A 12,898-nucleotide genomic window follows, 5' to 3' on the forward strand; every position below is an offset into this window, starting at 1 on the left:
ACTTCTTTCTAACCTCCTCAGTTTCTTTAAGAAAAATAACCTCAAATGATGAGAAAATAGTCATTTCATTTGTCCAACTTTTTTTTTTTTGAGAATGTCTCTTATTTGCACTAAAGCTCTCATTCTCAAAAGGGGACTGAAAGACTGATATACAACAAGGCATCAAAGCATTCTTTAGAAGGCCCAGTGCCCACTATGGTTACTGCCAGGAAATCATTCCAAACACTCTCATTCTGAAAAAGGCAGCAGTCACAAGGGGAAAGGAAGTGGACGCTGTCAGAGGTGGCAGGTGTGTTTTGAGGCCAGCAGTGTCTTGTTTTTAATGAGGCACAGTTGCAGGTCTCCAACTGTGTGCCACGAGGGAGCAAGACATCTGAGGGCATCACCCTGAAGGAAAAGAACACTTCATTTAGATGAAGGTCTGGCACCTCTTTTCAGCGGAAAAGCTTAAGGAGTTAGAATGCTTAAAAAGAATAATTCATGCGTTCCAGTTTAAAGAATAAAATATTTAAATAAAAATCTCCATAAGCAATTAGGTAAAGTGAAAACAATGTAAAACTGGATTCCATGTTTCTTTCTCTTGAGGGGAGGAGGGATGAAGGGAGGAAGGATAGGAAACTAGCTACACTCTTGCTTCTTCCTTACTCTTTTGTACAATGTGTAGATATATCTCTCCTTTAATAGCTTCTTTTTCGTTACATAAAAGCAGAAGTATCAGAGAGAATACAGTCTCTTACCGGATCTTCCCGGAGTACTCCAAGTAAAATGGAAAGGAAGGAGGGAAAGATACATGTGTCAGTTCTGTGGTGTCCTACTTAAAGAGGGCAGCAGCGTTTGAATAAAAAAAAGAGTTAATATGCTCCCTGTTACTATGAATCAGCTAATGCTAAAAAGTGTCAAGGTTTCATCTGCTTCCCACCAGACCCAACCTGTGCCTACAGAAGCTACTCTCTTGAGAATGCCCTGTTCACGTTCAAAACAAAATGTTTCATCGAAGTTCCTCTACAATTTTGGGACAGGTGAGGCGAAAGTCAAAAGCAGCCTCAAACTACCTTCGGCTAGTAAACTGAGGGGGTTTTGGCCCATGGAGAATAAGATGATCAGTAACCCCTTCTTACCAAGGTCCGGGATGAACCTCAAAAGAGTTGTGTTAACAAAGCACATACAGACCCACACCGTGTACCTTAAACGGATGTGGGACGTGGACACACGGGTGAAGTCTTTCGAGTTTCGTGAACTCCTGGGAAAGGGGTGGGAGGGAGGAGAACCAAACAAAGTCGCAACGTTTTGATTTTCCGAGGTCACTTCTAAGGACTCGCCCGAGAGCTTGTTCCGGTAGCGGAAAGCTGGCCCCGCGGCGGCCAACAACTGTCGGGCCCCGACCCGGCTCTGTCGGCTCTTGTGAGCAGCGCGCGGGTCAAGACCTGCAGTGCAAGGTCGGCTCTAGGCTTGGCCCCGCCCCCTCCCGCCCCCGACGACCCCCGGAGGCGGCGGAGGCGGGGGCACCGCCGGCGCGCGACTCACATGTGCGGGTTCCTCCTGAAGGCGTTGGTGATGTCCTTCACCACCCGCTGCACCAGCACCGCTACCTCCTCGCTCGTCTCGGCCATGTTGGCGGCGTCCGCGGCGGCTCGGGAGCGCCTCCGGGAGAGCGCCGAGCCACCCGCGGGAGTTCCCGGGGAGCGCGCGCGTGTGCGCCGGTTTGGCCGCGCCCCTGCCCCCGCCGTGGAGGCCGCCGCCGAGCACTTCCGGGTCAGCCCGCGGTCGGCCGGTGTGTGGTCCCTGACGAGGCTGAGGCTGGCAGCTTGGTCCCTGACTTTCCCTCGTAAGCGAGTTTCTAAGAGCCCGAGAAGATGCTGCAGACTCATTTGCAGTTACCTCAGGTCGCTGTATTACACTTTTTATTTTAATTTCTAGGCCACTGGGGACCGAGGAGGGAGGGGTCCTAAGGTCACTCCCAGAGCCAGGGTCTGGCCTGAATACCCCGCCCAGACCACCCGTCCTCAGCTGTTCAGGAAAGGAGCCAGTCCCAGAATGCTCCTGGAGGAAAGTTTAACCGAGAGTGAAGATCCTCTTAAGCAGTTAGTCCCTTGGCGTTCTGAGAGCTTGTTCCCTGTATTTTCTTAGTTGGAGGGATGAGGCCGTCCAGAGACGCCTTTGGCGGAATGAGGCCCAGTCGGACCGTATTGGTGACTTCAGGCTTTTGTACCTGCGTGCCAATTTCGGACACTAAGCAGACGCTTTCAAAAAGTTAATTTAAAAAATGTAATAAATGGATTAAAGGAAGAAAAAGGAAAGGAAAGGAAAAGTTATTTGCTCTTTCCATATAGGGAGTAGAAGTACAGAGGTATTTTTTAGATTTTCTGCATCGAGTGTACTTTGCTTTGCACGTCATTTGGTGTCCTATGAACGTTGCGTGTTAGTTTTGGAGTTAAAAAAACAAGTCCCTGGCAAGGTTTGCTCTTAATAGCTATTTGCCTTGCTACAAATAATTTTTATAAGAAAAACTGGCTTTCTAGTCCATTTGGATTTTGAAATGCTGTAATTCAAATTTTCATGTATCAGATTTTCTTTCAACCTCTGTGTTAGAAAAAATCTGGCTGCTTTTGTTTCTTTTTACTTAATCCTTGAAGTCTTATCTTTTAGAAACTTTTTTTTTTAAGCAAACTCAATGTTTAATGTAAACATATGTAGAGCATTTGAAGTGGGGTTGATGATTGTGAAAGTAAAAACCATCCACTGGATGCAAAATTATAAAGCAGTGAATGAGAAATATAAATTATATTCAGTGGTCGATACTCCCTATGGGTACGTTTAGAAAGGCTACACCTGCTGTATGGACTTTGGCCTTCTGGTTTTAAAAGAAATGAGCTAGAAGTTTCATAAAATTATAGAAAAGCAAGATGGACAGTTTTGATTTAGTAAAGTCAAACAAACCTTAACATATTGACAAGTTCTCAAATGAGGCAGTGGAGTGAATTTGTGTTTAGATTCCAGGGCCAAAGACAACTTCAAATGTCCTAATTACTCTTAAAATGTAGTACCAATTCTGAAATGGTTTGAGTTCACTGATAAGTCTTCTTCCTATTCAATTAATCAGAGCCTTGCATCCTTACCTGATAAAAGTGGGAAATAAATCCTGACTTCTGGGGCAGAGCTTAAAGGACACACTCAGAAATATGACATTTTTTCCAAAGAATTTATTTTTATCTTAAAAATTAGCATGATTTTTGTATTTCACTTTAATATATTTAACAGGAAAAACAACAGCAACAGCAAACTTTATTCCCAAATCTTGAAGTGAAATTGATATTCCAGGAAGATAACATCCTGTATGATTCAGTGTGTCCCCTTCCAACACACACACACACACACACTACCTTCATTTGAAAGGTGTAAATTATATGTCTCATGTTTCTTCTAAGAGTTCACAAATTGTTTCACCCAATTATTAAAGATCTGCTATGTTTAGAACTTGAATTTTTTATAGTTAGAGCATACTAGGACTCTGACCCAATCCCCTTATTTTGCCGATAAGGAAGCTGAGGTTCAAAGGAGAATTGAAATTCATGTGGCTTTAATAATGATATGTTTACAAGAATGGGATATGATGAATTTAGCATGATTTTGTTGAAGGATTCAAAGATTTATGTTCAGGGATCTGCAAAATACACTTACTAATGAAATATTTTAAATAGCTTAAATGCCCAACTTTGGGGATTGATTAAATTACAGTGAATCTATATGATGAAATACTGTTTAGTCACTTAAAAGCTCATTGTAACTAGGAGAATATGTAGCAAACGCTTAGGAGGAAGTATATTTATAGGAGAATTTTATTTTCTAGGTAACAGGAAGAACAAAATATAATTTTTGTAATATAAGAAGTTTTTAAAGTATATGTTAATAAAAACATGGATATATTTATTTGTTAATTAGCCAACTATCTCATGCATAATAATTTTATTAGAGATTGATTTTTAAGCAACCATGACTCACTTAAAAATTAATCTCCCCAAAATCATGCCTTTCATATTTTAGAAGACTATTTGACAGTCCTGTGAATGTATTTGACAGTCCTCCCATACCCTCCCCCAAATCATTCCTTTCATATTTTAGAAGACTATTTGATGATGGGGGAAAAGGTAGATATATAATGACAAAAACAAGTACCAAAACAGCATATAAGACAATTATATATGTAACCGAGAAGGACCCCATGGGGCCTTCCCAGGACAGGCCTTCCCCCATATCCTCTGCTTTAGCTCCTCTATGAAGTACCTAGATAGTAGTATTTGATGCAAATTTCCTGAGTTGTTTTGCAGATGTGAACATCCCTCACCCCCACCCCCCTCACCAAATGGAAGAACTACTTGACCTTGAGCACATAGCCCCAGGCCTCCTGGAGCTTGAGGACTGATAATGTTAACCCTTGTGACACCACCCTGCTACCTCACTGTCAGACAGAGAACTATGCATAAGCTGATCACATACCCTGCAACCCCCCTCCCTCACCTGGCTTTTAAAAATGCTTTGCAGAAACCCTTTGGGGAGCTCAGGGCTTTTTAGGGCCTGAGCCACCTCATCTCCTTGCATGGCCTTGCAGTAAACCTTTCTCTGCTCCACACTCCGACGTTTCAGTTTGTTTGGCCTCACTGTGCGTTGGGCACACGAACTTGCATTAACATATATATATGTTGACAAAAAATTATTCAGTAGTTGATCTAACAGAGAAATGGAAACTTTTTTCAAGCCAACCTGAGGATTATAACTCAGGAGATAGTCTTTCAGAAACCTCTGAGAACTGTTCCACTTATTAGAGTTCAATGCACAGTTATATAAGTTTTTGAGACAAGGTGTGATACGTCAAATAATGTATCATTGACAGTTTACACAATCCAGATCTACACATACAAAGCGAGTAGTGGGTCATGGGTTATCATGGCCCCTTACAAGATTAAGAAGGAAGGTTATTTTCTTTCTTAAGGAGTTGTGACTCTTTGTGAGGTTAAGAAGGAACATTATCTCCTAAGGAGGTCTGGCTAACACAAATTCACAACACATGCTAAAGGGGAGGGAGGAAGCCCAACCAGGCAAAGAAAATTTTTATGTTTAAACTTTTCTCCTCTTGCCATAAAAAATGAATTTTATTTCATCATATACAAAACAAATTGTACATAATGTAAATATATATATAAGTATTAGACTGGGATGGTATAAAATGTTAACAATGGTTATCTCCATATGATAGAGCTACTAGAGATAATTAAGACCTATAAATATACATTCTTTATATTACTCTGGTTGTTCCAAACTTCCTACAATAAAAAACCTAATGTATGTGTTGAGGGCGCTGGTGGGAAGAAAGACACCAAGGTGGTTTTAATGACAGACCTAGTACAGTTGACTCTTGAACAACGTGAGAGTTTGGGGAGCTGACCCTCCACACAGTCAAAAATCAGTATAATTTACAGTCAGCCTTCCATTTCCCTGGTTCCAATTCCTCCTTTTCTGTGGTTCAGTATCTGGGGATTCAGCCAAACCTGGATCACAGTACTGTAGTATTTACTATTGAAAAAAAAATTTGTGTATAAGTGGACCTGTACAGTTTAAACTCTTGTAAAATGGTACAGATGAACCTGTTTGCAGGCAGAAATAGAGACACAGATGTAGAGAAAAAACGTATGGACACCAAGGGGGGAAAGCGGGGTGGGGTGGTGGGATGAATTGGGAGGTTGGGATTGACATCTACACACTAATATGTATAAAATAGATAACTAATAAGAACCTGCTGAATAAAAAATAAAATTCAAATAAAATCAATAAACTGCAAAAAAAAATAACTCTTATTGTTCAAGGGTCAACTGTAATTACCTTTGTGCAGAGTTGTAGATGACCTTATAATCTGTTTTCATCTTTGCTCTGTATTATTCCACTTTTATCACTATGATGTGTTGTTTATTTACTCCAGTATTTGGATTGAAGTCCATTTTACTATGGTAACATTATGCAAGATAGAGTGTAAATAGTACTAAACATGTTTTTACCATGTGCTATTATTACAAAAACAAGTTTATTTTCTCCATTAAAATAATTAAGTGCTCAATTTTAAGTGCTTCATTATAATATTACCATTGTGACTAAGTATATACTTATAGTATACCAAACCTCAACCTTAATCACTCCTAAAATTTAAAATCCAAGAACTTACAAAGAAATAGGAGAAGGGAAATATAATACTAGTCAAGAAGTCACAATATCAATGTCTTTTTATGAATTCTTAAGAAAAATCAATAGGAGTAATGTTATATCTAAAGTTTTTATTAAAAACCATTTCAAGATAAGGAATAGAAATTAATAAATGAATTTGAAAAGACATGTACATTAAACTTAGGGGAGTTTTGGTATACATTTTGCCTCAGTGTGTAAGTTTATTTTCCCAAATACAAAACTTCATGTATGATCAAGAACTATTTTTTTTAAGTCACAAAATCATGAATTGCAAATGACATCTATTCTTGTACTTAGTTGATATATCTAGTACTTCATTATTCTTTTTTATTGTTACTATTTATTTATATTTAAAGCATCATTGATTTACAATATTATGTTAGTTTTGGGTGTACAGCAAAGTGATTCAGTTATGTATATATGTATATATATATATATATATATATATATATATATATACACACACACACATATATATATATATTTTTTTCAGATTATTTTCCATTATAGGTTATTATAAGATATTGAATGTTGTTCCCTGTAACACTTCACTGTTATAATTCTTGAGATAAAGATAAGAAAATGCATGTGATAGCACCTTTAAACTGGGAAGCACTATACAAATTATTACTTATTTCTATGAGTTGACACAACATCATTACAGGTAAATCAGTATTAAAACACAATAGTAAACTAAGATGAAGCTTAATACTAACTTTCAAAATGAAACTCTATTGTTTAATATTCTAAAGAGAATTATACTGCTATTACAATTAATTTCCTAATCAAAACATGAACTTTTTTTAACCAGACAAAGTAGGTAAATGTTATAAAGATGCTTATCATGACAGTGACTTTAAATGATCAGTTAGTACTGATGTTGGAATCCATGATGATAGAGGAATGAAGATACTAGTTGCATAATATGGTTTTTGTTGCTGAGTAACTGGTGTTTTATTTTTCTTGACATTTGATAGTTCCAAACTGTCATCGTTTTCCTTTATCCTCTTCTCCCTACCACAGAGGCCCAGGAAACCGATGATGTAATCTTCAGAAGAGAACAGGAGAAAATGTCTGGAGAGAAAAAGAGCCAATCCAGGCCTTGCATATGGAAACAGCTAGGGAGATGGGTATGTCTCTATGATGGATTCAATGTTTCTCACGTACTGAAGATGTCAAATTTTTCTAGGAATTTCTTAGTAATATGCCATTTAGTGCATGACTAAGGGAAAGAAGTATCCAGATATGAGTACATTCTTAAGGAGTTATTTTTTTGCTTTGCGTTTTTCTTATTCTTCAGTGTAAATATGACAATCATGTAATAGACTTAGGTTAAAAAATCATAACTGAAAATTTAGGAAAGTAGTAAAAGCTTCATTTTTACTATCAAAGAGGTTTAGTTGAGACTTCTTCGGTAACTGCCTAAAAGTAAGACAGAGCTGTATCTCCTCTTCTTTCATCTCACTTCTTAAGCTAATTTTTCAACTCAGAAATTTTATAATAAAAATATACCATATTTCTCAGTTTCTTCCTATTTCCATGTTTTAAGCCACCTCTGACACTTACCAAAATTAACAACAGGCCAAAATCACCCATAGGAAATGATGAACTTTCTTTGTTAAATGTTGAATTATGCCCAAACTTGTGGTATAGTATTTATAGAGACTGACAGTCTGAGTTTTAGGAAGGAATGCCAAAGAGTAACTCCCCAATTAACATCTTCTGGCTTTAGGCACTTGAATTTCTATGGTAAGTCTGCAAAATCACCATCAGTGTGCAAAAAAGAACAGTGCAAAATGTTGTGTATTGGGTTCATAGGAGGAGAAGGTTAAATACCACCTCTGAGGGATGAGACTCCAAGTAATTGTACTTATTTATTCCACAAATTTTAATGAATGTTACTGTGTTTAAGACATTGTGCTTGCTGCTAGGTATACGGTGGTGAGAAAAACAGACATTATTCTTGCCTTCTTGTAGGACTTACCATCTAATGGAAGAGATACACAATATTCAAGTAAACATAAAAATGTATAATGAAAAATTGTAATACATGACACAAAAGGTAAAAGCAAGGCACCATGCTAGATGAAAACAGTGTGGAGTAAGAGCAGAGCTTTAGACAGTGTGGTCAGGGAAACCTATTCCAGGTAGTGATATTTAAGCTGAGACCTGAAAGGTAAGAAGGAACCAGCCCTGTGAAAAGCAGGGGAAGAGCCTCATCAATAGTGGAAACAGTATGTGTGCAGTCCTTAAGAAGAGAGTTTACATAGCATGTCTCAGAAATTGAAAGAAGGCCAAGCTAATAACTTTTACTGACCTGAAAGTGTTTGTAAAGTGATTTCAGATTTAGTATTGCTTTCACCTGGATGTCAGCTATGAGCATGATTGCTTACTTCCAATTTTTCTTACTTTCTGTATCCTCTTTTTTCTTTTTTGTACCACACTGAACAGCTCACTAAGGACAGCTCATGTCACATGGTTACATGGTGTCCCATGGTCAGGGATTTAGTCATGAAGCCCAGTAGCAAACACAGAACTGTTTCTCAAAAGGCTAATATTTATCAATAGTAGAGGACAGGCTTCTTTCCAAAACCCTAAGAGTGTTGCCATGACATTTAAAAAAAAATTTTGCTACCACTGGATCTTCTGAGTCATATGGCCCAAAATCAGCTTGCATGGAAGCTCTGGGATCCATTCAAAACTATGAGTTACTCAGTCACTTATTCCAACTAGAACATTTGAATAGACTACATATTGCCTCCTGAATCTAAAGTGGCCCATGTGTCTCTCAGTGGTGGAGTGTACAAGATGAAGCAACTTGTCCTTCACGTTGATAGAAATATTGTGACATGCCCCAGACTACTGGACTCTTAGAAGCTTCACTATCATGACAGGCCCCTGAATGTTTTAAGGGCTTATCTAGCATCCTCTGTCATGTGTTTTGCCAAGGCATGTAGCATATTTGTTACTTACTACACATGAAGTCAAATACCTGAAAGGAAAAAGGTCTCATTATATACTCAAGACTCTTGTATTTTTTCCTTGCAGCATATATTAAATGCAATTAACAGTTGTCTAATTAGTTCAATATCTTTATCATTCTATAGAATATAACTCCACAAGGGCTAGAACCCTATTTTTCCTGTTCAGTGCTGTGTATCTGTACCTTGCCTTGCGTATAATGGGCTGTCAATTAATATGTAAATGTATGGGTAGATGAATGAAAGAAAAGAATTGGAAAAAAATAAGAAAGGATAGAATAGGCAACATGTAGCATAGATAAAGAAGCTGCAGAGGAACTCACCTAGGAATTTAGTTAGAGGCTGAATTGTGAGGAAACTTAAGACCATATTTTGGCAGTTGAAATTTTTCTGAAAGGGTTGCAGGGAGCCATTGAAGGGGTTTATACTTCTCTGTTGAAATCCACCCATTTTTCAAGGGTGCTCTCCTTACTTTATACTATGTTTAGTTATACATACATACGTAAATTGAGCACACACATGTATCTATATATACACAGTTTTGAGTTTTATCACATAATAAAATGAGGGAATCCATTTCATTGTTTTCCTAGTACCTGGCATATTACCTGAACATAGTAAGCACTTCATCATTTGTCATATGAACAAATAAAGGCCCAGTTCAAATGCCACTTCTCTACTTGTTTTAGTTTCTTAAGATAGAAGGTTAGGTTATTGATTTGAGATCTTTCTTCTTTTTTATATAGGTATTTACAGCTATACATTTCCCTCTAAACACTGTTTTAGCTGAATCCAATAAATTTTTATATGTTGTTTTCATTTTCATTTATCTCAAGGTATTTTCTAATTTCCATTGTGATATTTTCTTTGACCTTGATTATTTCAGAGTATGTTGTTCAATTTCCACATATTTGTGAACTTTCCTAACTTCTCTCTGTTACTTATGTCTTATTTCATTCCATTTAGGTCAGAGACCATACTTTGTATGATTTCAACAGTTAAATTTATTGAGGCTTCTTTTATAATTTAATATAATGGTGTATTCTGGAAAATGTTCCCTGTACTCTTGAGAAGCATATGTAATTTGCTGTTGTTAGGTAGGGTGTTCTGTAGATGTCTATTAGGTTCTGTTGATTTATAGTGCTGTGCAAGTCTTCTATTTCCTTAATCTTATTTTTAGTTGTTTTTTTCATTATTGAAGCTGGGATATTGAATTCCTCAATTACTATAGTCAATTTCTCTTTTGATTCTGTCAGTTTTTCCCCTCATGTATTTTGGGGCTTTGTTGATAGGTGAATATATTTTTATAATTGTTATATGTTCTTGATGGATCAATCCTTTAATCATTATGAAATATCCTTCTTTGTCTCTAGTAACAGATTTTGTCTTAAAGTCTATTTTTTTCTGATATTGGTATAGCCAGTTCTTTTTTTGGATACTGTTTATGTGATATATCTTTTTCCATCCTTTTTCTTTCAAGCTATTTATACCTTTGGATCTAAAGTAGTGGTCCCTAACCTTTTTGGCACCAGGGACTGGTTTCGTGGAAGACAGTTTTTCCACAGACCAGGGGGTGGGGGAGCCAGAGATGGTTCAGGAGGTAATGTAAGCAGTGGTTCAAGTAGTAACGCAAGCGATGGTTCAGGCGGTAATACAAGCTATGGGAACCGATGGGGAGCGGCAGATAAAGCTTTGCTTGTTTGCCTGCTGCTCACCTCCTGCTGTGCAGCCCGGTTCCTAACAGGCTACAGACCGGTACCGGTCCATGACCCAGGGGTTAGGAACCCCTGATCTAAAGTATCTACCTTGTAGACAGTATATAGTTGGATTATATCTTTAAAAAAAAAAAATCCATTCTTCTAATCTCTGCCTTTTACTTTGAGGTATTAATATATTTACATTTAATGTAATTACTGATAAGGAATAATTTATATCTGCATTTTGTATTTTTTTCTATATGTCTTATGTCTTTTTGTTCCTCTATTACTGTTTTATTTTTCATATTAAATAAATATACTTTACCATTTTAATTGCCTTGTCATTTCTTTTATTGCATTTGTTTTTTGAGTTTTATTTTTGTTGGGTTTCCTAGAGATGGGTTTCCTAGGGATTACAATTACAATCTCATCTTTCACAATCTAGTTCAAAATAAAAACAACTTAATAACAATAGTTTATAAAACTTTGCTGCTATATATCTCCATTCTCTCCTTCCTCATTTGTGCTGTTACTGTCATACATATTACATCTTTATATATTGTATGCAATTGTATACAATCAATCAACATTGATTATAATCATTCCTCTATGCAATTGTGTTTAAAATCAAATAGGAGATATAAAAAAGAGTTCCAAACTAAACAATATATTTATACTGCTTTTTAGATTTACCTGTTTAGTTACCTCTATTAGTGTTCTTTATTTCTTCATATGGATTTGACTTACTGTCTAGTGTCTTTTCATTTCAACCTAGAGAACTCCTTTTAATATTTCTTGTATGGCAGGTCTGCTTATGAAAAATTTTCTCTGTTTTTTTTTATCTGGGAATGTCTTTTTTTTTTTTTTTTTTTCGGTATGCGGGCCTCTCACTGTTGTGGCCTCTCCCGTTGCGGAGCACAGGCTCCGGACGCGCAGGCTCAGCGGCCATGGCTCACAGGCCCAGCTGCTTCACGGCATGTGGGATCTTCCCGCACCGGGGCACGAACCCGTGTCCCCTGCATCGGCAGGCGGACTCTCAACCACTGCGCCACCAGGGAAGCCCCTCCCCTCATTTTTGCAGGATAGTTTTGCTGGGTATAGGAATCTTGGGTTGATAGCCTTTCTCTTTCAGTGCTTTGGATGTGTCATCCTCCTACCTTCTGATCTCTATGTTTTTTGATGAGACATCAACTGTTAATTTTATTGAGGATTCCTTGTATATAACTAAATGCTTCTCTTTTGCTGCCCTTAAGTTTTTATCTTTGTCTTTTAACAATTTGATTATGATGTGTTATGACTTTCTGTTAAATTTATTCTACTTGGAGTTTTGTTGAGATTCTTGCATGTGTTAATAATTTGCATCAAATAAGAAGTTTTTAAGTCAGTATTTCTTTAAATATTCTGTCTGCCTCTTTTTCTTTTCATTCTAAGTCACTCTTTAACAATGTTTAATAAGCTTAGAATTTAAAATTTTAATATTAAATATTTTATTTCTAGAAGTTCTTTTACAAATATGCTAGCTTCTTTCTAGAGTTACCTATTCCTCTCAGATGCTTTTAGGGTTATGATTTTATTTGTTTAAATAGAATAACCATAGTTATTTTATAATCTGTATGTAATATTTCCAGTATCTGAAGTCTTTGCATATCTGTTTCTTGAAATTATTGTTTCGGTTATTTCGCTCATGATACCGTTTTTTGTTTGTGTGTGTGCTTATTACCCCTGAAAATGTATTTTGGGGGGTTCTTTAAAGCTTAAGATGATGATGCCTTCCTCATAGAAGAATTTACTTTTGCTTCTGCCAGGTGCCTGGAACACCATCAGTCTGTCACCACCTTAAACCAATTCACAGTTTAGGTTCCCTGAATATGAACCTTTTAAAAATCTGTCTTAGGGCTATCCCATGGCCTCAAGTTCTCAGGGTATGTTTTCTTTACTCTCTCAGCCTCCCATGTTCCACAGTATGCTATGAGTGGAGGTGAGAGAGGC

At 37.2% G+C, this 12,898-nt stretch overlaps 2 protein-coding genes across 5 annotated transcripts in view; one reads left to right on the forward strand and one right to left on the reverse strand.

Moving 5' to 3' along the window:
* PTAR1 (protein prenyltransferase alpha subunit repeat containing 1) overlaps positions 1-1,868 on the reverse strand; it is a gene marked incomplete at its 5' end in the record, with an annotated part of 47,947 nt that extends 46,079 nt beyond the window's left edge. The window contains one exon of the mRNA XM_081238334.1: positions 1,525-1,868. Within this exon, the coding sequence (XP_081094460.1) occupies positions 1,525-1,868 (344 nt within the window). The remainder of the gene's footprint in view (positions 1-1,524) is intronic.
* Positions 1,744-12,898, forward strand: part of MAMDC2 (MAM domain containing 2) — a gene marked incomplete at its 5' end in the record, with an annotated part of 436,428 nt that continues 425,273 nt past the window's right edge. For 3 of the 4 annotated variants that reach the window (XM_081238325.1, XM_081238327.1, XM_081238328.1), the window contains 2 exons: positions 1,780-1,883; positions 7,255-7,361. Of the gene's footprint in view, positions 1,884-7,254; positions 7,362-12,898 lie in introns of all 4 variants that reach the window. The other variant, XM_081238326.1, reaches the window with a different exon arrangement.

This window comes from Mesoplodon bidens, assembly GCF_964165515.1.
Source record: "Mesoplodon bidens genome assembly, chromosome: 6".
NCBI lineage: Eukaryota > Metazoa > Chordata > Mammalia > Artiodactyla > Ziphiidae > Mesoplodon > Mesoplodon bidens.